The 25,158-nt window shown below is 50.0% G+C and overlaps 1 protein-coding gene and 1 long non-coding RNA gene across 4 annotated transcripts in view; one reads left to right on the top strand and one right to left on the bottom strand.

The window, feature by feature from the left end:
- VANGL2 (VANGL planar cell polarity protein 2) overlaps window positions 1–24,803 on the top strand; it is a 68,423-nt gene extending 43,620 nt beyond the window's left edge. For all 3 annotated transcript variants that reach the window (XM_075607740.1, XM_075607738.1, XM_075607739.1), the window contains 7 exons: window positions 1,970–2,244; window positions 3,381–3,501; window positions 5,406–6,013; window positions 8,037–8,173; window positions 9,960–10,095; window positions 12,836–13,067; window positions 22,101–24,803. In XM_075607740.1, coding sequence (XP_075463855.1) covers window positions 2,174–2,244; window positions 3,381–3,501; window positions 5,406–6,013; window positions 8,037–8,173; window positions 9,960–10,095; window positions 12,836–13,067; window positions 22,101–22,361 — 1,566 coding nt within the window. In that variant the 5' untranslated portion in view covers window positions 1,970–2,173 and the 3' untranslated portion in view covers window positions 22,362–24,803. The remainder of the gene's footprint in view (window positions 1–1,969; window positions 2,245–3,380; window positions 3,502–5,405; window positions 6,014–8,036; window positions 8,174–9,959; window positions 10,096–12,835; window positions 13,068–22,100) is intronic.
- LOC142499002 (uncharacterized) lies at window positions 1,359–20,286 on the bottom strand. The gene is made up of 3 exons (XR_012802600.1): window positions 20,103–20,286; window positions 13,875–14,003; window positions 1,359–1,723 (listed from the first exon to the last, which is right to left on the bottom strand). It is a non-coding gene; the product is annotated as an uncharacterized LOC142499002 (long non-coding RNA).
- Window positions 24,804–25,158: the final 355 nt, after the last annotated feature.

Here is a 25,158-nt window from a genome sequence, read left to right as displayed (position 1 = left end):
CAATAAATACAGAAAATAAATCCTTTCATGTACCCCTCCTCGTAATGAGTGAACACACAAATCGTCGCCTAGCTTTGTTCCTCAGAAAGACGTAAAATGCAACTAGCTGTTTTTTTTTTTTTTTTGTGGTGGTGGTTGGGAATTCGATGTGCTACTTTGAAGCTCCGCCTTCAGTGCAGAAATCGGACTGGACCCTCCCATGTGGTTTGGAGATCTGATGGGTTCTCTGTATGAAGCAAATCATTGGAGCTAAACATGAGCATCGAGCGGCATCTTCTGTGTTTGTGTCTCAATGTATCAGAAGTACAGTACTTTCCTCCAATTTAACCTTGGGTGCCCCCGTTGGGGATTTGGGGAATGTTAGTTGGCGGCATTACAGAGGAGTTAACCAACACGCACATTATAAACAGGATGTATGCATTCTGGGCAATTTTTTTTTTTACATTTTTATTTCCAACCTTTTTTATTTTGGGTCAAAATGTACCTGGTTTGAGGTAGATGGTATAAAACTTTCTAGTTTACAGCCAAGGCTGGGTAATCCTCATGGGTAGTGGAGACCTGGGAGGGGTTTCATTTACTTAGCTCGAGGGCGGCCAACTCCAGTCCTCAAGGGCCACCAATAGGTCAGCTTTAAAAGATATCCCTGCTTCGGCACAGGTGGCTCAGTCAGTCAAAGACTGAGCCACTGATTGAGCCGCCTGTGCTGAAGTTGGGACTGATTGAACCACCTGTGCTGAAGCGGGGATATCCTGAAACCTGACCTGTTGGTGGCCCTAGAGGACTGGAGTTGGCCACCCCTGCTCTAGCGACTCCCTTTCGTGGGATAGTACAATGTGCTGAGTAGGAGTTTGCACGGCCTCCAGGGACAGCGGGGGTACACGTTGAGTAGACACTTGGTATTCTGAGGCCCTAATGGAAATAATATGCTTATTTCTAACTAAATTTCAACGGCAACACGATGACATGTGTTTAGGGCTGCCAGTCGCATTGTTACATTTTATTTTGTAATGGTTTGTATTTGTGTAAATGTGTTGGGTGTTTGCAGAGGTTGTGATATCCGTGCTGCGCCATTTCAGTAACCCTGTTTGGTCTCGCACATTTGGTTGCGGTCGTCTCGCCACGACCGAATCTCCGCTGGCGTTTCGCTGCCAGTGACCTCGCCGAAGGGATCCTCCACCGCCGGCCACTTTGTCGCTAAGGGAAGTCACTAACCTTAGCCCTTGCCTTAAAACCCCCTAATCTTAACCCCTAATGCTACCCATCACCCTAAAACCCTTAACTCCCTACCCCAACTACTAAAACCCCTAAAGTTAACCCCCTACCCCAACTACTAAAACCCCTAAAGTTAACCCCCTACCCTAACTACTATAACCCCTAAAGTTAACCCCCTACCCTAACTACTATAACCCCTAAAGTTAACCCCCTACTCTGAAACTTACCTTTGCATCAAAGCGCCCGGTGGCGGGGCGGTGACAGCGGAGGGTCCCCTTCTGGCCAAACGCTGGCTTGGACCTGGTGGAGCCAAGATGGCCGCGTCCACATGTCGTATTCCGACCCCATTTACCTACAAAAGAAGTCCCATTTTTCTTGAATCCGGCAAGGAAAGCTGCGAGAGGCAGGTAAGCGAACGGAGAAACTTGTTTGGCACTCGAAACCTTTCAACTGAAAGTTGCCCCCGGGGGGTTGTTTGGGGGACGAGGATAATGAGTTTTCACCTGTCAACCTATGAGGTTACAAGAGAGATGACATGAGGGGCGTCAAAGAACAGCAAAGTGACCAGAGACACCGGCTAAACTCTCACTACGTCTCCCTAATTCAAGCATTTTCACCAGGGAGCAGAACCTCTTTAGATATTGTGTGGCTTACAAAATAATGCTATTATGGTGGTTATCAGTGAGGTTGGTAAATGTGGAATATGTTGAATTCTGGTGACGTTACCCGTTTTTTTTGTTCCTTCTCCCACATCTAGGTGTATTTTATTTTCTTCTGAGAGGGGCCCAGACAGCCAATCAAAATAGAGGCCTTCAAGGTGAAAGTTGACTTTCTGAAGGTGCCTTTCGGCCTGAAGAAACCGGTCCTGAAAGAGGCCGCAGCGGTTTTGGCTGCCGTTCCGGGGTCTGGGAGGCCCACGTCTATTAACGTGGAGCGTCACAAAGCCCGGCGCTCCGACAACATGGACAACGAGTCCCAGTACTCCGGGTACTCCTACAAATCCGGCCACTCCCGGAGTTCCCGCAAACACAGGTGGGAATTTGGCCCGGGAATCCTGCTGTCCGAGGCTTTCTTTCTGTTAGCCGCTGGATTTTAACCATTGGCACAAAAAGAGGATAAAGAGGTCAATGTAATCCCTGGCCACTCAATTTTCACAGAGGTCCCTCCATCTGTCAATTTAAAATGTATAGGGTATAGACCAGGAGTGGCCAACTCCAGTCCTCAAGGGCTACCAACCGGTCAGGTTAAGGATATCACTGCTTCAGCAAAGAGTTCACCTATGCTGAAGCAGGGATTTCCTGAAAACTTTTTTGGGGGGGCCCTTGTGGACCGGAGTTGGGTACTCCTGGTCTCTTCCCCCACCCCCCCAATGTAGTTCTGTTTTCTACAGCAGAGAGGGGTGTTGAGGAGGACAAAACCTCCTTCATAAGACTCCTCTGTGGTCCAGGCCAAGGGGATTTGAAGTCCATATCCCGATTCTTGGTTTTCGCTTTTATAATTCATCCAAAGAAGAAAAATGAAATTGCCAACACACAGCAGAATTTAATGCGGTTGCCACTCGGACAAGAGGAGACCCCCAGGAGGCGGCAGATATTAAAATGCGAAGAGATTAGAAATAGCGCATCCGATTAAATCATTTAAAGCTGCAGTTCAGTCTTTTTTATTTATTTATTTATTTATTTTTACTTCAATAGTTTCATGTGGGCAATCTCTAATTACCTAAAGAACTGCATAGCTGCCGGTCAATTCGTTCTCCGTCTATTGATCGGCAAAGTTTGGCGACATCTTTAAATATGGGGAATGTAAATCGTTGCTATAGGAACAAGCATGCTTGTTAAAATAGAATACAAGAAAATTGGTCTTTCAAAGTTGTTTTTTTTAAAAACAGAAAATGCTAAAAGTATTTTTTCTTACTACAGAACTGATTTATTTAAAAAAAAACACATGCAGGATATTGCCTGAACTGCAACTTTAATAAGTTGTATTTAACTTGCCTTAACATGCCAACGTTATGATCCTATCCTATCTTCCCCAGGTCAATGGGAAGATCCAATAGGACTGAAACATTTGCCATATTGAGGCCATCATAAATATACTATTCCCGAAACTTGTGTTTTTTTTTTTCCTCTTTAAATCTATCTTCTTGTTTTATTGTCCATCTTTTGAAGGGATCGGAGGGACAGACACCGCTCGAAAAGCCGGGAAGGAAGTCGCACCGATAAATCCGTCACTATCCAGGCTCCCGGAGAGCCCTTATTGGATAATGAGTCCACGAGAGGAGAAGAGCGGGTAAGTTCTCAGGGTAAATGTAAGGAGGAGGCTTTGTGTGTTTTGGGGGAACAGTACTGCACTTAATTATTATGTGCCTAGAGCTGCTTTTTATATAAGCAATATGTCTCTTGGGTGAAATACATTTTAGGGAGGGTGCTAAACAGAGATACTCGATCATTTCTATTTATTGCTGCACGTTCACACATAGGAGTGGGGTTTTCTCCAACCCACACAAAATGCTAGCTTAACCCTTTGATTAACAGAAGAGCAAACAAGGCTTTTGAAGTGCCCCAGGCATCAAATGGTTAATTCCACTCAGCAGACGCTCTGACGTTGGGGATTGTGTTCTGGCGTAATTGTTTGCCAATAAATGTCTCCTCCGTCAAAGGATTTTCCACATTAGAAGCCAAACTGTCATTTTCCCTTAACCCCTTGTCTGCCAGATGTTAGGTAATGCATTTTGAAACCGTGTTTATTGCACACCCTTGTAGCAGCATAGGGTTGTCTGCCGTGCACGTTGCTCTGCAACGCACGGGAAGCTCTCCGGCAGCTCACCAGGCAATATGTAAACGCCTGCCAGGTCTTGTAGATAATTATTTTCCATGGGTGTCTGCCGACGTAATTAACAGGAGAGCTTATTGATTCCTGCACCATTTATCTGCCCCTAGTCTCCAGACTAAAAGCTGTCGCTGCTACGGTGCAATAGTAACCAGTGGCGATGCCCAGCCAGGTGTGTAAATGAGACGTGCCCTCTGCCCTCGCTGCCTTGGACAGGAGCCAGTGAGACGATAGACGCTGATCTTAGTTCAGCTTTTAATAGGTTGTGGACAGATAATGGTTTGTGTATTCTGATTGGTTGCTGGTGATGTCACTGTTGCCAAGACATGTCAAGGACATCAGACAGATCTTAGCGTGTGTGTTGGAAAATGTGTTATTAACTCATCTAGTTAACAATATCCATCCGATGATCTCCTACTTCACATGTCCTATCCATGTCAAAGCACACCTTCGTTGTTTTAAAAACAGCAATCTGCTCTGCTCAGTTGAAAAAAATGTCTGTATATGTGTGTACACACACACACTCGTACCTATATACACACACGTACACATATATATGTGTGCGTGCGTGTATATATATATATATATATACACACACACACACACACACACACACGTACCTATATATATACACACGTACCTATATATACACACGTACCTATATATACACACAGCCCACTGCTGTATATCTACATTGCGATGAATAAATTAACTTTAGATAAAGAGCTGTGGGTAGGAAAGGCATTTATCTGCTCCTAGTTCGTATTCCAGCCCTGCTCCTAATTATTTCATAATCCATTATATGCAGTTTTATTCTGAGCTTCTAAAAAAATTACTCAAAGGTGCCCAGTTCGACACACACACACAGCCCTGCTTATAATGGCCCCATAAACCTAATCAATACATAGTTCTGCTAATGCATATGCAAACAGAGTGGCTTTATTATTATTAAAAAAAAAAATGTAAACTCTGTATTTTCATAAATTATAGAAGTACAAAAAAAAAGAGGGACTGGGGCGTTATTAAGCGAATATATTTGTCTGACAAGAAAAATGGAAAGAAGAAAGACAAAATCCAGTGCTCATCCACATTGCTTATCAGTGGTTAGTTACAAAAATTCTAATGGGCATCAATGAGATAATGTCATGAAAGGTGGAGTAAGGATAAGCTGGAACAAGAACCAAACACTGAGTCATCACCAGTATATCTTCTCCAAGGATCCCAGTCGTATTGGTATAATGGAGCAAGTGTCTCCTAGAAAACTGGTTCATTTTTTCCATTGACTAGACATGACGTGTTCTTGATCTGAGAAAGAAGGGGGGTGGACTGTTGGAGTGACTCTCTATCAATTGTTTGATCCACAGGACGATAACTGGGGAGAAACTACGACAGTGGTTACGGGCACATCTGAGCACAGCATCTCCCACGATGACATCACACGCATCACCAAGGACATGGAGGACAGCGCCAACCTGGACTGCTCCCGGCACCTTGGGGTTGTCCTTGGAGGGGCTCTGGCGCTCCTCTCCTTCTTGACCCCCATCGCCTTTATGCTGCTGCCCCAGATCCTGTGGCGGGATGATCTGGAGCCTTGTGGCACGGCCTGCGAGGGCCTCTTCATCTCCGTGGCCTTTAAGCTGCTCATCCTTCTCTTGGGTAGTTGGGCGCTCTTCTTCCGTCGCCCAAAAGCATTCTTCCCCCGGGTGTTCGTCTTCCGAGCGCTGCTCATGGTGCTTGTCTTCCTGCTGGTGGTGTCTTACTGGCTCTTCTATGGAGTGCGGATCCTGGACTCCCGGGATAGGAATTACCAGGGAATAGTGCAGTATGCGGTCTCCCTGGTGGATGCTCTGCTGTTTGTGCACTACCTGGCTGTAGTGCTGCTGGAGCTCAGGCAGCTCCAGCCTCAGTTCACCATCAAGGTGGTGAGGTCAACGGATGGGGCCAGCCGGTTCTACAACATTGGCCACCTAAGGTAAGGGAGGTTAGATGCTTCTCATAGGGTTAGCTGGAAGGCTGGTTCCCAAGGGGTTCTTTAAAAAGGAAGAAGACTGCATTGTGTGTTTTGTACTCTGCTGAAAATGGTGATGTTGCAATATAAAATAATATAGTGTTTGACAACACTGTAGACCACGAGTAGCCAACTCCCAGTCCTCGAGCTACCAACAGGTCGGGTTTTCAGGATATCGAAGACTGAGCCACTGATTGAGCCACCTGTGCTGAAGCAGGGACATCCTGAAAACCTGACCTGTTGGTAGCTCTTGAGGACCGGAGACTGTGTCTTCAACATTTTTTTTTATACAGAGAAGTAACCCAAACCCAAGTAACCTCTGAAACTACAGCTGTATCCCTCACTTAAACCTCACATAGGCTAAGCTCATACACTTCGCTTGCTTGTGAGAGTGCGAGCTCTTACTTTGCCGCGCGGTTGGAGCAGATCCCTGCTCATAGTGCTGGCGGCGATGCGGGGGCGTCACGAAGCTGGTTCGCCCTCATTGGCTGAACCAGCTCACGTGACGCTGACATCACGCGGCAGTCGCCTGAGAAGACAATGTTTTGTCTCCTCAAAATGCTGCCGCGTTAATGCGCCTCTTCGCCTGCACGTGGCTAGCTGATATAGCCATTGACGGAAGTGTGCTTGATGCGCGCACGCTGCAACTTCCCCACTATAAGCTCGGCCTAACACTCACAGCAGCAACCAGCAGGTTTGCCTTTTCTTTCCGTTTTCGGGAGCAGAGTTCCTTGAGAACACAGTGAATGTTGGTAATGGTGTGCTGGGGTCCTGGCCGTGTATAAAGATGCCCAGTATAATTACACAGTTCACTATGCTCTTTAAGCTGAAGTTCTGCTTAGTGAAATTGGAGATGTTGACCAGCGATGAGCAACATTATCCAAATGCAGTCGCAACATTTGTTTTCGCGTTTTTTATTTTACAATGTTGCTGTTTTGCAAAATGTTTAGCCAGGCCTCCAAGGGCGATAATGTCAGGCGAGTCTTAGATTTTGGCATTTTGCAAGCATTCACCAGCCTGTGAGCGAAACATGGTGTACGGGCCCTGTTTATCGTTTCAGCATCAAGCTAATGTAACGATGTTGGAGAATGTCTCAAATGAGCATCTCGGGTGAAATTGTAATGTACGTTAACGGAACGATTGGCCAATCGCTTGGGAGCGCTGACTAGGCCACGATGGGTTTCACTGGTAAAAAAAAACCAACCCATAATAATCATTTTGTAGGGTTTGCGAACGGTAATGCTTCTCACGTTTTTAATGTTGAGCCCCTGGAGAAACTCAAACCTTACATTTTTGTAATATTATCCCTTTTGTCATTCTCATTACTGAGGGGTAACTGAAACATAAAGCAATGTCCAGGCAAATCTGAGACTGGAATTCTCTCCACCCGTCCGTGTATCTGGGGTGGGGGTAAAACCGGCGCATTCTACCTAATAAAACTTTATATTGCAACATGTATAAATTGTCAGTGTTCTACTAAACACTAAATGCAGTTTGATAACATAAATGACATGTAACCTGTTTTGCAATTCCAACCATCCATAACAATTATTGATACTTTTTGTATTGATATGTTTCAAAGCCTTCACTATTATTCCTGAATTGCAGTAGCGGCCAATTCCAGTCCTCAAGGGCCACCCACCGGTCAGGTTTTCCAGGTATCCCTGCTTCAGCACAGGTGGTGCAGTCTTTGACTGAGCCACTGATTGAGCCACCTTTGCTGAAGCAGGGATATCCTGAAAACCTGACCGGCCCTTTAGGACTGGAGTTGGCCAAGCCTGCTGTATAGACACGATCATTGGACAGAGCGGTGGTTCCTCTTGCTTTATCCCGTGTTCACACCTTCCTCCTGTATTCTCCTTGTGTCTCCCTCTTTCTGCGGCGCCCCACCCTATGTTCCCACCCCCCCCTTTTTTTTTATTTTTATATGTTTATTTTATTTTTTCTTTATGCCCCCTGCCCTACCCTGTCTGTCTTCCTCTCACAGTATTCAGCGAGTTGCCGTTTGGATTCTGGAAAATTATTATCACGACTTCCCCGTCTACAACCCTGCTCTCCTGAACCTGCCCAAATCCATCCTGTCCAAGAAAATGTCTGGCTTCAAGGTCTACTCCCTCGGAGAGGGTGAGATGCTGCTCTTCTTGAGAGCCGCCTTGTGTGCTCCTGGCTATTGTAACCCACGTGTGTTCCACCCCTTACCCCATGACCCTGTATATAACGGCTGTCTCCCAATGGGCTCTTTTCTGGCTGTCCATGGCAAAGAGAAGGAATGATCGGTGTTTGACCCGGTGCAGTTGGCCATATTCATAAACCACGTACAACTGCTGTTTCGTTTACTATGTTACCTCTTCCTTTTTAACTCTCCACACTGGTTAGTCCGTGTATTGAGGCTTTGTAAAGTCACAGGGCGCTAGGAGCGGGTAATCCGATTCAGTAGCTGCTGCCCCTTCAGCTTCAAATTAAACTTTAAAACCACTTCGATGTAGCAAAAATAGCAATTTCATTGAAAATATGCTGACTTTTTTTCCATTGAAGTCTGGCTCCGAGTCAGCGAGAATCAAAGAAAATCCGAGAGACGAAGTCTGACAAAAAAAATCCTTGTTCTCCATGTAGAAGATAATTTGGAAGGCTGGAAGTGAACATCATACTAATTAAAAATGTATTTTGCAGTATACAAGCGAGGCGTAGTGTTGCTTACTCCTCTGGCATCAATGTTGGCACCAACATTTCACTAGTATAGGAAGCAGTTATGGCATCTTGTATCACTGGGGGGGAAAAGAAAATCTATTTTTGCTCCTACTAAATGGTTGAATTATTAAAAGGTGTGCGTGGGACTCAGAGCAAGCTGATCTTTCTAACTGTATGGTAAAGACGAAGCATCCCTCTCTCTACATAACCTGTATAGCCACGAGCACAGCATCGGCACAGAAATAAATCTTCTTTTTCACAGTATTGAAGAGAGGGCTATGGGGGATGGATGTCCCTTTTTCATGGCTTTTAACAGAGAGCCATCTCCTAAAATCCTCCTGCCCCTTTAGGGTGGCGAGAGTTGAATATCACACTGACACTTCAAAGCACATCTACGGGTGCTGCATTAGGATCCTTCACTGACTTGAAAGGTAGTTCAAAAGCTGCAGGCTTCATTCTAAATTAATTCCCTTTAACCCTTTTTGCTGTCGGGGGGTGGGGGGGGGGGGTGCTTATCCCTCCCCCCCACTTCCCTGATCATCACCTAGGCAACAAGTCATACGGATTTCAATCAACGATGCTGAATATTGTTGGGCTTTTGCAAACCCGTATTAATCCAAGAAAGTTAAAAAAAAAAAAAAAAGCCGCTGCTATTTCAAGTTAAATATAGAAAAAGGAATAAAATGGGTAATTTAATTGCAATGCATGGCAGCCCTCTCTGGCAGCCCTCTCTGGCAGCAAAGGGAAGGGATGAGTGTTGTAAAACCGCTGGTAGCCAAAAGGTTAGCAGACAAGAGGGGGGAAAAGACTTTGGGCTGCAGGTTATAATTCGCGGCCAGCTCCAGTCCTCAAGTCTTGGACTGAGCCGCTGATTGAGCCACCTGTGCTGAAGCAGGGATATCCTGAATACCTGAACTGGTGGTGGCTCTTGAGGACTGGAGTTGGCCACTCCCGGAGTAGTTCATACACGTGACTGTCGATTTAGAGAGGGGTAGCAGAGGATGGGAAATACCCAGGGTAGTTATTGCGCCCAGGCACAGCAGGAATGTTTTCCCACCGTCGGCACAGTGCTTGTGGAGAAATGGCAAGGCTTTGTCCCATCCTGGCCGTGTGCACAGGAAGGGGACCCGCTGGGTTGGAACACTCCTGCGTGCCCGGACTTTCCTCCCATTAAATTAACGAGGAACATGTCTTGCTTTATTTTTGTTTGTTTTTTTTTTAGAAAACACCACGAACAACTCTACGGGGCAGTCCCGGGCGGTAATCGCCGCCGCGGCCAGGAGGAGGGACAACAGCCACAACGAGTATTACTATGAGGAGGCGGAGCACGAGCGCAGAGTACGCAAGCGGAAGGCCAGGTACCCCATGCACGCTGGGGAGGAGGACGGGCATAGGTTGGGTTCTAGATTGGGATGAATAAGCAGCCCTGTTCTAGTGAAAAACGGTCTATTTAAGCAGTCCTGTTCTAGAGCAAAGGGGACCATTTAAGCAGGCCTGTTCTAGAGCAACATGGGATATTTCAACAGACCTGTTCTAGAGCAAAGTTGGATATTTAAGGATGGCATTTGTGAGGGCAGTATACTCCAGCTAAGTCTAGCTCCAAATCACCGGGGCGTACGTTTGCATGGTATCTGTGTCTTTGAGCAAAGTTTCTGTGTCCACCTGGACAAGCGTAAATTTGTCGCGGGTTGTGATACCTTTTATAGCAACGGTCCGCACTGCTTCCCTTCCCCCTGTTTTTCCTAGCCTGTACTGGGGAGAACGCTAGAGCAGAGCCGCGTCTCCAGACCTTGGGGGGGCTCCGTGTTCCCCTGGAGTCTGACACCAGGGTCGGGCTCACTCCGGAGGTTATTGGACAGCTGCATTATCATTGGGAGACGGCGTAGCAACTTTCTTTTGTGACCTTGTGGTCATATTTGTAGTTTTTGTGTCCGGCACCAGCACAACACACCACAAATATCTTGGGGCCCTGTGGGCAATTGAAAGTATAAATTGCTATTTTGGGGGACTGCGGCTTTAATGGACATTTTATCAAATGTTTTTGAGCAGGCGGAACACGAGCGCAGAGTACGCAAGCGGAAGGCCAGGTACTCCATGCACGCTGGGGAGGAGGAAGGGCATAGGTTGGGTTCTAGATTGGGATGAGTAAGCAGCCCTGTTCTAGAGCAAAATGTTCTATTTAAGAAGTCGTGTTCTAGAGCAACATGGGATATTTCAACAGACCTTTTTTATTTCAAAAAAGTTGGATATTTAAGGATGGCATTTGTGAGGGCAGTCTACTCCAGCTAAGTCTAGCTCCAAATCACCGGGGCGTATGTTTGCATGGTATCTGTGTCTTTGAGCAAAGTTTCTGTGTCCATCTCGATACTGGACAAGCGTAAATTTTTTGTGGGTTGTGATACCTTTGTATAGCAGCGGTCCGCACTGCTTTCCTCCCCCTTTTGTTTTTCCTAGCCTGTACTGGGAAGAACGCTAGAGCAGAGCCGCGTCTCCGGACACTGAAGTCTGACACCAGGGTCAGGCTCACTCCGGAGGTTATTGGACAGCTGCATTACCATTGGGAAATGGCGTCGCAACTTTTTGTGACCTCGTGGTCATATTTGTAGTTTTTGTGTCAGTCACCGGCACAAAACACCACGAATATCTTAGGGCCCTGTGGGCAAGTAAAAGAATAAATTGTTATTTTGGGGGACTGCAGCTTCAATGGACATTTTACCAAATATTTTTGAGCAGCACCAAGCTTTCCAAACCTCACAGGGCTCCTCTTTACTGCTGAAAAATAAGGTTTTTTTTTATGTCTTAGGCAGGTCTGTAACCCTGCCTTTCACCATTATCCCCAGCATACAGTGCTTCCACTGCACCAAGGGATTCTGGGAAATGACATGCAAATGAGCACACAATGTGTCACCTTTTCACACACCATAAGTTCTCTAATTGTGGTGAAACCTAACCAGCCTTTAAGTTGCAAAGCCAGTACTGATGAGACCCAAAAGGTCGATGCAGCTGTCTGTGAGTAGGTTTACCGACTATGCATCTTTACCCAGGCTGTGCTGAATGCTGTGTAATGCAGCGAGCATAAGTTTATAAGGGTTCCATGTAAAAATGGATTTGAGGCAAGCGGTGACAGTGTATGCTCATTTGCATGTAATTTCCCAGAATCCCTTACTGCAGTGGAAGCACTGTATGCTAGGTGATAATGTGGAAAGGCGGGGTTGCAGACCTGTCTAAGAAATGTGAATGTGCTCACAAGGGATGTTTTTATTTGCTATATGCTCTACGGTGGAGGGTTTTTGGTCACCTTTTTCACCCACCATAACTATCTGTCGGATTAAAAAAACTGTATGCCTGCACATATTGAATCTGGGCTTGTACAAATGAAGAAGAGACCTGCGAGGTTTGGAAAACTCTGCACACCTGATTATACCTTGTTAGCCTATTAAAATGTATCGCAACCTGCAGCAAAACCTGCATGTGTGGTAAAAACATAAGACTGACTATTACCTACCACTTGCCTTCCCTCAGATCTCGCCTTCCCATCCACATTTTAATCCTATAGCCTCTGGACCAGGTAGCCAAGCCACTGACCGCTCCTTTATCTCGGTGTAATAAGGACACTCCCATACACCTGACATTCTTTGCTATTACCGTATCTGCGCTTGCCTGCAAGGGGTAACCGTCAACAGACGCCGATCGTGGGTAATCGGAGCACGGAGCAGTGTCATTCTCAATCAAAGTACAGAACATTTCTGCCGCTGTAGTTTAAATCCAGTTCTCAGATTATCAGGGCTATTTAAAAAAAAATTGTTAGAGATCGACGCAGAATTTTATTTAGTGAATATCAAATTGTTCGGAATGGGGTTAGGATACTGGGGAGGGATCGATGCTTTTTCTGCCACGTTTTCTTACTTAAATTTACATTATATAATTCGTCACCTTTTTTGTATCCCTACAAAAATACCACTGTTGTTGATGTTGTTTTTATGAAGTCCCACTATTGGAATCTGCGGGTTTGCAGATTAAAGACGCGTTTGATGCAGACGAGCTCGGCGCCGACCCACCTTCTCCCACTGCCTGTAACACGCCCTTCCTTTGTCGCAGGCTGGTGGTTGCCGTGGAAGAGGCGTTCACCCATATCAAACGGCTGCAGGAGGAGGACCAGAAAAACCCCCGTGAGGTCATGGACCCCAGAGAGGCAGCTCAGGCCATCTTCGCCTCCATGGCGAGAGCCATGCAGAAGTACCTCCGTACAACAAAGCAGCAGCCGTACCACACTATGGAGAGCATCCTGCAGCATCTGGAGTTCTGCATCACCCACGACATGACTCCCAAGGTCAGCAGTCCGCTTCAAGGTCATCCGCTTATAGAATTCAGGCAGCACTACTTTTATACTGGGGCTGAGGGGGGGAACCTACACGTCTGTTTTATTTTTAAGGAAAATGCGAATGTGCTCACAAGTGATATTTTTATTTGATAAACAAAAGTATACACATTTAAGATAAGATTTGCCTTTAAGTTAGGTTGACGTCCTGGTTTTTGGTCGTTTGTACCGGGTCCCGACTTTTCTGACACCTGTGCCGGTTTTTCTCTGCACTTGCCGTCCGTGCACGATCGGGCTTGCCGGCTGCTGGTGCGCATGCATGCACGATTGGCAAGCTCAGACCACGCACGAGCAGTTGCCACTCACCGGTTGCGCATACGCAGTTGGCGTTCACGACTACACGACATTTGTCACAGTTTTTGCCAGGACAAATCTTGCCACCCTACTTTAAGTACTATTATTTATTTTAAATTCTATGAATTATTAATGTTGTTCATACATTTGTCATAAATCTGAGGCAATCCAAGCGGCACGTCTTAATAAATAAACTACATACACACATACACACACACACACACACACCTATACATACATACATACACACATACACACATACACACATACACACATACACACATACACACATACACACATACACACATACACACATACACACATACACACATACATATACACACACACATACACACACACATACACACACACATACACACACACATACACACACACATACACACACACACCTATACATACATACACACATATACACACATATGCACACATACATACATGAATTACAAAGGCTGCTGATCAATACGTTCTCCCGTGATCGATCAGCAAAGATCCTGCTTCCGGGGTTCATAAAATGGCGAACGTTTTACGTCGAGCCCTCCTTTTGATCCGTGATATTAGTCGGACCCTCCCTGCCTGATGAAATCCAAATCAAAGCGTGGGGAAAAGAAAAAAAACTTCATTAATCGGTATACAATACAAATACATTAAAATAGTCGCATATTTCAACATTTTTAAAACCCGCAAAACATGAAAAATTATTATTTTTTTTTTTTGTATGAATCCGTGTAGTTGTATAATATAAAAAGAAAATAGTGTCTGCAATTTTTTTTCCTAATGCTATTTTTATGATTTTTTAAAAATGTACTGATTTATCCTTTGATTGCTACAGCAACCATTAAGAAAGGCGCATCCACTTCCTGCGTAGGTTCTCTTCCTCCCCCCAACCTCCTCTTCCACTTCTCTCTTCCCCCCCCCCCCCATCGCCTCTCCTTAACAATGCCTTCCTGGCCTCAGTGGAGGGCGGCGGTGGGAGAAGAGGACCCCCAGAGCGGAACAGGGCGGCAGAGGAGGGGGAGGACGGCTGGGGAGGAGCGTGCTGTAGCAGCGGCAGCCACCAGAAGACTTCCGGGTCGGACCGCTGAGACCAGCCGCCCTGCTTCGCTCCCGACTTGCAGCTCCTCTGCCTTCTTCTCCCACCGCCGCCCCCCTGTTCCAGCGCTCTGCTCCCGCGCTGCTCTCCTAGCGCCCTGCTCCCACGGTGCTCTCCCAGCGCCCTGCTCCCGCGCTGCTCTCCCAGCACCCTGCTCCCGCGCTGCTCTCCCAGCACCCTGCTCCCGCGCTGCTCTCCCAGCGCCCTGCTCCCACGGTGCTCTCATAGCGCCCTGCTCCCGCGCTGCTCTCCCAGCACCCTGCTCCTGCGCTGCTCTCCCAGCACTCTGCTCCCACGGTGCTCTCATAGCGCCCTGCTCCCGCGCTGCTCTCCCAGCGCCCTGCTCCCGCGCTGCTCTCCCAGCGCCCTGCTCCCGCGCTGCTCTCCCAGCGCCCTGCTCCCGCGCTGCTCTCCCAGCGCCCTGCTCCCACGGTGCTCTCATAGCGCCCTGCTCCCGCGCTGCTCTCCCAGCGCCCTGCTCCCGCACTGCTCTCCCAGCGCCCTGCTCCCGCGCTGCTCTCCCGGCACTCTGCTTCGCTCCCGCGCTGCTCTCCCAGCGCCCTGCTCCCGCGCTGCTCTCCCAGCGCCCTGCTCCCGCGCTGCTCTCCCAGCGCCCTGCTCCCGCGCTGCTCTCCCAGCGCCCTGCTCCCGCGCTGCTCTCCCAGCGCCCTGCACCCACGGTGCTCTCCCAGCGCCCTGCTCCCGCGCTGCTCTCCCAGCGCCCTGCTCCCGCGCTGCTCTCCCAGCACCCTGCTCCCACGGTGCTCTCATAACGTCCTGCTCCCACGGTGCTCTCCCAGCGCCCTGCTCCCACGGTGCTCTCATAGCGCCCTGCTCCCACGGTGCTCTCCCAGCGCCCTGCTCCCACGGTGCTCTCCCAGCGCCCTGCTCCCACGGTGCTCTCATAGCGCCCTGCTCCCACGGTGCTCTCCCAGCGCCCTGCTCCCACGGTGCTCTCCCAGCGCCCTGCTCCCACGGTGCTCTCCCAGTGCCCTGCTCCCACGGTGCTCTCCCAGTGCCCTGCTCCCGCGCTGCTCTCCCAGCGCCCTGCTCCCGCGCTGCTCTCCCAGCGCCCTGCTCCCGCGCTGCTCTCCCAGCGCCCTGCTCCCGCGCTGCTCTTCCAGCACCCTGCTCCCGCGCTGCTCTCCCAGCGCCCTGCTCCCGCGCTGCTCTCCCAGCGCCCTGCTCCCGCGCTGCTCTCCCAGCGCCCTGCTCCCGCGCTGCTCTCCCAGCGCCCTGCTCCTGCGCTTCTCTCCCAGCGCCCTGCTCCCGCGCTGCTCTCCCAGCGCCCTGCTCCCGCGCTGCTCTCCCAGCGCCCTGCTCCCACGGTGCTCTCCCAGCGCCCTGCTCCCGCGCTTCTCTCCCAGCGCCCTGCTCCCGCGCTTCTCTCCCAGCGCCCTGCTCCCCCAGCGCCCTGCTCCCGCGCTGCTCTCCCAGCGCCCTGCTCCCACGGTGCTCTCCCAGCGCCCTGCTCCCGCGCTGCTCTCCCAGCACCCTGCTCCCGCGCTGCTCTCCCAGCGCCCTGCTCCCACGGTGCTCTCCCAGCGCCCTGCTCCCGTGCTGCTCTCCCAGCACCCTGCTCCCGCGCTGCTCTCCCAGCGCCCTGCTCCCACGGTGCTCTCATAGCGCCCTGCTCCCGCGCTGCTCTCCCAGCACTCTGCTCAGCTCCCGCGCTGCTCTCCCAGTGCCCTGCTCCCACACTGCTCTCCCAGTGCCCTGCTCCCGCGCTGCTCTCCCAGCGCCCTGCTCCCGCGCTGCTCTCCCAGCGCCCTGCTCCCACGGTGCTCTCATAGCGCCCTGCTCCCGCGCTGCTCTCCCAGCGCCCTGCTCCCGCGCTGCTCTCCCAGCGCCCTGCTCCCGCGCTGCTCTCCCGGCACTCTGCTCCGCTCCCGCGCTGCTCTCCCAGCGCCCTGCTCCCGCGCTGCTCTCATAGCGCCCTGCTCCCACGGTGCTCTCATAGCGCCCTGCTCCCGCGCTGCTCTCCCAGCGCCCTGCTCCCGCGCTGCTCTCCCAGCGCCCTGCTCCCGCGCTGCTCTCCCGGCACTCTGCTCCGCTCCCGCGCTGTTCTCCCGGCGCTCTGCTCCACTCCCGCGCTGCTCTCCCGGCGCTCTGATTTGCTCCTGTAGTCCTCTTCCGGCGCTCCGCTCCCGCGCTGCTCTTCCGGCGCTCTGCTCCCGCGCTGCTCTCCCAGCGCCCTGCTCCCACGGTGCTCTCATAGCGCCCTGCTCCCGCGCTGCTCTCCAGGCTTTCTGCTCCGCTCCCGCGCTGCTCTCCCGGTGCTCTGCTCCCACGGTGCTCTCATAGCGCCCTGCTCCCGCGCTGCTCTTCCGGCGCCCTGCTCCGCTCCCGCGCTGCTCTCCCGGCTTTCTGCTCCGCTCCCGCGCTTCTCTCCCAGCGCCCTGCTCCCGCGCTGCTCTCATAGCGCCCTGCTCTTGCGCTGCTCTCCCGGCTTTCTGCTCCGCTCCCGCGCTTCTCTCCCAGCGCCCTGCTCCCACGGTGCTCTCATAGCGCCCTGCTCCCGCGCTGCTCTCACAGCGCCCTGCTCCCGCGCTGCTCTCATAGCGCCCTGCTCCCACGCTGCTCTCCCGGCTTTCTGCTCCGCTCCCGCGCTTCTCTCCCAGCGCCCTGCTCCCGCGCTGCTCTCATAGCGCCCTGCTCCCGCGCTGCTCTCATAGCGCCCTGCTCCCGCGCTGCTCTCATAGCACCCTGCTCCCGCGCTGCTCTCATAGCGCCCTGCTCCCGCGCTGCTCTCATAGCGCCCTGCTCCCGCGCTGCTCTCCCGGCTTTCTGCTTCGCTCCCGCGCTGCTCTTCCGGAGCCATGCTCTGCTCCCGCGCTGGTCTTCCGGCGCTCCGCTCCCGCGCTGCTCTCCCGGCGCTCCGCTCCCGCGAGCTGCTCTCCCGGCGCCTGCCTCTGCTGCTGCAGTAGGATAAATCCCCACACAATCTTCAAAATTGTTACGCCCCCAGTTTGTGCACCCCTGAGTTAGAGAACCAATGGTGGTGTAGATCCAAAAATGCAATAATTTCAGTGCATCAAACTGAAGCCTTCTTCAATTCCATTCAGTGTTAAGATATGCACGTCGGGGGTGGACCGGCCGGGGGGGGCAAAAGGGTAATTGCCCCCATGGACCGGTCAGAATGTAACATTTCGGGGCAGTGTCAGAGTAGGAGAGAGAAGGAACTCACCGACTCTGGCCACTAGATGGCACTGCAGAGCTCACTTTGCAGCTCCTGCTCTCGTGCTCGCTCCTCCTTGCAGCGCTGGCCATGGGAAGGGAAGCGTATATCTCTATGGGGTGTGCGTATACATACAGGGCAGCCCCGTCTCTCCCTGTGTGTCGGCAGTCTTGCGAGCCCCCAATTTTACACCTCGCGGGCCCCCTCTATTTCCCCCTCTCTCCCCATATATTTGTCTCCCCCTCTCTTCCTCACTCCCTTCCTTACACCCCCTCTCTCCCTCACTCCCTTCCTTACACCCCCTCTCTCCTCTCATTACCCTCCCCCCCTCACTCACTCAATGCTTCTCCCTCATAGGCACAAGGGTGAAAGGTCAGGCATGACACTCAAGACACACACCCACCCACCCACCCACACACCCACACACCCACACAGCCCTCTCACTCAATGCTTCTCTCATAGATGGGTCACAATGGTGAAAGCTGTGACGTGCAAGACACACACACACCTCTCGCCGCTCCATGCTGTTTCCTCTTCTTGGCCCCGCCTCCATGCTCCTGACCCCTCCTCCTGATTGGCTGCTGCTGGGTAATGCATCTAATCAGGGTGGAGCAAGCTGCCCAGCCTCCTAGCAACAGCCCTGCTCTGGGATATCCTGTGCCCCCCCCCCCCCTGCCCAAGCCGCTCTGATCACTATGTCCAGAGAGGTAATACCGGACACACAAATATCCAGAGACGTAATACCGGAGACATATATGTCCTGTATTACCTCTAATTTTTTTTATTGGACAGTGTCCAAATACAGGACAGCTCGGTTTAATACTGGACACCTGGAAACCCTACTCCCTGAATCCACCCTCACTTTCACTTGTTCCCTCCCCTGGCCCCACATACTCAGAATTACCCTCCACACAACTCTTCTCCCCCCTCCCCCCCCACCCACAAAACACATCTTGGGGTTGGTCAGACCTCTGCTGCCCAAGATGTCCCCAGCTGCTGCTGGCCTCAGGCTGGGCCAGAGCATCTCTCTCACGCTGTGCGGGTCTCCCTCACTCTCCCGTGCCAGGCCTCTCTCACGCTGTGCGGGTCTCCCTCACTCTCCCGCGCCAGGCCTCTCTCTCACGCTGTGCGGGTCTCCCTCACTCTCCCGCACCAGGCCTCTCTCTCACGCTGTGTGGGTCTCTCACGCTGTGTGGGTCTCCCACACACTCCCGCGCCAGGCTTCTCTCTCACGCTGTGCGGGTCTCCCTCACTCTCCTGCGCCAGGCCTCTCTCACGCTGTGCGGGTCTCCCTCACTCTCCCGCGCCAGGCTTCTCTCTCACGCTGTGCGGGTCTCCCTCACTCTCCCGCGCCAGGCTTCTCTCTCACGCTGTGCGGGTCTCCCTCACTCTCCCGCGCCAGGCCTCTCAGGCTGTGCGGGTCTCCCTCACTCTCCCACGCCAGGCTTCTCTCTCACGCTGTGCGGGTCTCCCTCACTCTCCCGCGCCGGGCCTCTCTCTCACGCTGTGCGGGTCTCCCTCACTCTCCCGCACCAGGCCTCTCTCTCACGCTGTGTGGGTCTCTCACGCTGTGTGGGTCTCCCACACACTCCCGCGCCAGGCTTCTCTCTCACGCTGTGCGGGTCTCCCTCACTCTCCTGCGCCAGGCCTCTCTCACGCTGTGCGGGTCTCCCTCACTCTCCCGCGCCAGGCTTCTCTCTCACGCTGTGCGGGTCTCCCTCACTCTCCCGCGCCAGGCTTCTCTCTCACGCTGTGCGGGTCTCCCTCACTCTCCCGCGCCAGGCCTCTCAGGCTGTGCGGGTCTCCCTCACTCTCCCACGCCAGGCTTCTCTCTCACGCTGTGCGGGTCTCCCTCACTCTCCCGCGCCGGGCCTCTCTCTCACGCTGTGCGGGTCTCCCTCACTCTCCTGCGCCAGGCCTCTCTCTCACGCTGTGCAGGTCTCCCTCACTCTCCCGCGCCAGGCCTCTCTCTCACGCTGTGCGGGTCTCCCTCACTCTCCTGCGCCAGGCCTCTCTCTCACGCTGTGCAGGTCTTCGTCATTCTCTCACATATACATCTGTACACACACACCTATACACGTACACGTGTGTGTGTGTGTGTGTGTGTGTGTGTGTGTGTGTGTGTGTGTGTGTGTGTGTGTGTGTGTGTACGTATGCACACACTCGTATATACACACACGATTGCAGAGGCATGCAGTAGTAGTATTCCTGCTGCTCTCCGTGCGGTTTCTGCTTCCATCTCACAAGGTATATGGCGCGTGTATCTGTGTATATGGCGTGTCGGCCGCCTGATTCCTGGGCCAGTTTGTTTGGCTTGCCCCCCTTCTACCGTCAGTCTTCCCCCTTTCTCCCACCCACCCCCCCAAGCTAAAATTTGGCAGTGTCAATTTGTTACGTGACTCACCTCAGTTACAATCTTCTCCTAAGTTACATCTACCAGAGCACGTCTGCTGTCCCATGTCTGTGTGTCAGGAGATAATGTGTCACAAGATTGTGTTTTTCTGACTCGCCCTGTCACATTTTCCCAAAGAGGTGTTTGGCTGTAGGTCAGATGTCTAAAACGTGGGTTTTCACACTGTCACCGGGTAGCAAGAACCCTTCCTCTTGTAATACAAGATAACAGAAAGTTTAAAGAAGCAGAACGTTAAAAAAAAATAGATTTGAACCAAGTTGTCTCCGGAGCTGAGCCCCATTAATTTAATCTCCGGGGACGCCCTGCTCCCCATACTTACCTCTGTGGCGGTGCCTTGAAGCAGCTCTGCAGGTTTAAAGATCCTGCTCACACCGAGCCAATAGGAAGCCGCAAGGGATGACATCACTGCTTCCTGTTAGCCCACGTGACGTGGGACATTTAAGCTGCCATTTCGATAGCCCCCGATAGCCTAGCCGTAGCGGCAACCGGCACCCACTATGGAGATAAGTCCCTCGGGAGGCAGGGGATCCCCGCCGCTGAAATTAACACGGTTCAGCTCCGGAGACCCCCTGCTTCCTACGTACAACTAAAGAAAAGGAGGGAATGCGGGGTTCCTGCTTAACGTGTGGGGGAAATGGGCAGCGGGGTGCTGCGTCCTGCAGTTGCGTTTCATGAACAGCTGGTTTAAGACCCTAAAATACGCTGCAAGTCATTTCCGGCACCGAAAGGGTTACTTTTCTCCAAGCGCCAAGCTTTACTATACCATGTGCACGCATATTTCATTCAATATTAATGAAAAGGAATGAATAAATAATTAGGGCTTACCACAAAGCCTTTGTCCCGTGCGAAGCAGATGTGTTCATCACACCCTAAAGCCCTTAATGAAGGACCGCTGTGAAAAGCACCAGAGCTTCAAATCGGAAAAATAAAGAACATAACGCACTAAAATTGATGCACTTTTTCCATGCTTTGGTTTATTTTAAACTTAGAAGCCCGTAAAGAAGAGATCTTCTTAGACCAGGGTTAGCCAAGTCCAGTCAAGCGCTACCAACAGGTCAGGTTTTCAGGATATCCCTGCTTCAGCTCAGGTGGCTCAGTCAAAGACCTGAGCATTTGATTGAGCCACCTGGGCTGAAGCAAGGATATCCTGAAAACCTGTCCTGTTGGTGGCCCTTGAGGACTGGAATTTGCCACCCCTGTCTTAGGCCGCACTTATAGTGACAGCGTTGTGATGTCGCGTCAAAACAAGTGTATTGAAGCCGTTGCGTGTGCTTATAGTAGGAGCAGCGTGACGGTGCGGTTGCGATCGCTGGAAGTCACTTAAATTAAATTTTTTCAGCGACTGCTGTGTCGCCCGGCACTATAAGCGCAGCCTTAGTCTCGTTCAGTAACATCGCTAAGAACCACAACAATTTGTCTTTGCTGCCTATTGGAAAGGCTGCATCTGAGAGCGCAGGTTTTTATTTGCGCATTTTCTGCCGTTTAAAAAGGGTGCGTTTAAACTTTTGTCTGCCAGAGGTGTCCGCACTGCTCTGCAATTTATCCTAGTGGGGTAAATAGCGGGGATTTGTGTGACCCCCAGCATCTGGGTAATTGCTCAATTTCAAAGCATTAGCCCTTGATTAAAAAAAAACAAAAAAAACAAACATTTTTTTTGTGGAGGAAAAAGTAAGTAATATAATAAACAAACAAATACAATGTAGTATAAAAAAAATGTATATGAATATAATAAAGTAAAATGGTGAGCAATTTACAGGTATAGAAGAAATAATTAAACAGCAGGATGGCTTCAAGGAATACTAAAGTGTTATTTAACACAAGAAGAATACAAATATATATAATATCTTATGTTGGTGGAGTAACGGATAATTACGTTTTATACAACGTGTCCATTATATTTATATATTTTTGCTGATCACTCTGACATATTTCTTTTCTCCAGTTATTAATGGATTGTTTCTATGCTTTTTTTTTCTTTGTTCTGAACAGGCTTTTTTGGAGCGGTACCTGGGCCCGGGGCCAACCATCCAGTACCACAAGGACCGCTGGCTAGCCAAGCAGTGGACATTAGTTAGCGAGGAGCCAGTAACCAATGGTTTGAAAGACGGTGTTGTGTTCGTCTTAAAGCGCCAAGACTTCAGCCTGGTGGTCAGCACTAAAAAGATCCCCTTCTTTAAGCTCTCGGAGGAGTTTGTGGACCCCAAATCTCATAAATTTGTTATGAGGCTGCAATCAGAAACCTCAGTTTGAAATCTAGGACCTTCTAAAAGGTGGAAGGGAAATAAGGGGAAAGGGTCAGAATGTGTTGTTGCAGACGGCAGCACAAGATTAAAGGCCCTGCATACACGTCTGTGCGTCTTTCCCTTCTTGGTGTTTTTCGTTTGGTCTCCACTGTCTGACTTCTTGTCCTCAACACGCCTCCCCGGTTGTGCACCATTCCTGGATTACAGCCTCTCTCGCTCCTTCACTTCCTACACCCAATGGGTGCTGACTGTTGCAGACGTAAGAAGAAGCCCCTTCCCCCATTCCATTTTGCAAAGGGAAACGCAATGTATTCTTCTATGTCCCCGAGTGCACAAGGCAGATGTCCCGTTTCGGGCGCCAGGTTCTTCTTCTCGTTGCGCCGGTGATGTGCAAGGAGCACTAGGCTTGGCTGGTCTGTGTTCCATTCTCTTCCTACCATCTCTGCAATAATTGCCATCTACTACTGTTTGTAACAACGGAGACATCAAGCAATTGAATGCACACAGGCCTTTGTGGGATCTTCAGGACCTGGTTTGGACCTGCTTCATTTCACCCATTGGCACCAACAAAGGCCATAAAGGATACAAATAATCGATGCCAAAATGCAAGGGCTATACGTTTGTGCTTTTTATGTTGGTTCTTTACCCACCAACCTTTGTGGTGTTGGGCTCAGAAGGTCCTGTCATTTCTAACCTTGGACCGATCCGATAAACTGCTTCTATTCCTGCGCTGGGACAGTAAAATCGGCACCGTAGAAGCGACCAATTCCAGAAACTTACAGCTGCTGCAAAAACCCCATTCAAACACTAACCCGGGAGGTGGGACAGCAGGGGGAGGGAGGTCGTTCGCTCGTTGACATCAGCGGTTTTGTATTTCCAGACGTTGTGCTCATTAACCACTAACCCACGGCGCTGTTACTCTTAAAGATAATATCCTACTTGTATTTAGACACTTCCAAGGAAGCAGAGGAAAGGGCCCTTTTTAATTGCAAAAATGATGTGTTGCTATGCCAGACTGGGCCTAATTCCACCGGTGTAGTCTGCAGTACATGGAGCGTTCTCAACCACGGGCTTTGTCTGTCTTGTGAATGTAGCCCGTTTTATTAAGGAGCAGAAGGATTTGAGAGTCAGGACTGCATCCCTATGCAATTATTTTCTTTTTCACAGGCACTAACCAGAAAATAACACAGACTGTTACATTCCAATCCATTGTCGCTCTGCAAGACCCTGGATTCATCTGATAACACTAAACAATGCACTAACAACTCATTGTCACCTAGTTTACAGCCTAGTTAGTACACAAGTCAGGGATTTCACTGCATATCAACGGTGTGATAAATGGATAAGTGACATTTGTGCATCATTTATGCACTAACTTAATATAGGTTAGCTGCGGTGCTTGAGGTTTTGGAATATATCTGGGTATAGAGAGGCCCTGCTTATTTTAAAAATGCTGCCCACTTGTGTGTTCATATTGATAGGTTACCATCTAGCATTGTCCTTTATCAGGACATAGTTACCCCAGAAGGGGCAAATGGTAGATGTTTGAATTCAAATGTTACTGACCAGATGAAATTGTACGTTACATTTACTTCTGATAGGTGCTCTCTTTCCCCCACTGAAGGACTTCAAGAATAAAGCCATGTTACCGTACCCAACGTAACGATTCACTTGGCCAACGAGTAAAGACATTTAAAGTTAGTTTAACACTTTTGCTGCCGGAGGGGCCTGTTGCAATGCTTTGTGGGGTCCTACTAAAAGTGAAAGGGTTAACCCCACTAGTATCTTTGCTGTTGTGAGATCCTGAAGTGACGGGAACTGAGAAATGGCTAGAGGTTTCCAGCGTGACATTTTAATCATCTTCGGTGATCTCACCTGCAGCCCACATAGGAAAGGTGCTTTCACTGATCAGAGAAGCCGCATGGGGTGTTGAAGCGAAGCTGATTTTGTCTCGGTATGCATCAGCATGCTAATCAGTGGGGTACTGTTGGGCTGTCTGAGCTAATCGAAGGACCACCGATGACGTGCCCACATACATTTCACAGCACAATGCTCCCCTCTACCAGCTAAAGGGCTTTACTTGGAACTAAAAGTTGTAAAACATGTATAATGGGATCATTTCAGTACTAAAGAAACATAACAAGTAATGTCATCTTTTTTTTAACCCAGATTAGAGCCACGGGATGTCCACCGTTATCCACAAGCCCTTCTAGCCATCCGATTTCCAAGAAGAAAGATACATTTTCATTGTTTAAGTAGACATTTGAAAAGTTATGGTGGGTAAAAAAAAAGGTGACAATCCCCTCCACCGCACAGTGTACCATGGTTTAAGTGAATCCTATTTTATATTTTTTACACCATCAAATTGCTCTGTTTGGTTTCTTTGTTACATTTCCCCAAGTTTCATTTCTGGGCATCTCTAGCCATTATTGTGCTGTTACCATTTAAAGACCCCACGGTAATCCCTAGAAGTCGTCGGTATCCCGATGTGGAATAACTTCGATATGACATCGTAGAGAAAGCCAGCGCTCTGCCTTCATGCCTATAAATGACAGAATTTCTCCTTTCTGATCCATCTGATGTAACTGTTTGTTTTTATACACCGTATGTACGATTTGCCGTTCATTTCCTGCTGGGCTGTGGAAAATGCATATGTAGGTTTTGTACGGAATAAATGGGGTAACTGTTTAAATGATTTCTAATCACTTCTCGTGATGCAGGTGACTTCAGAGATGTTTATAATGTTGTAGCCGAAGTCTCGCTGATTCTCAGATTGTAATTCTTCTGTTACCTATTATTATTTA

This window comes from Ascaphus truei, chromosome 7, assembly GCF_040206685.1.
Source record: "Ascaphus truei isolate aAscTru1 chromosome 7, aAscTru1.hap1, whole genome shotgun sequence".
Classification (NCBI taxonomy): Eukaryota; Metazoa; Chordata; class Amphibia; order Anura; family Ascaphidae; genus Ascaphus; species Ascaphus truei.
This window is presented reverse-complemented; position numbering and strand designations above follow the sequence as displayed.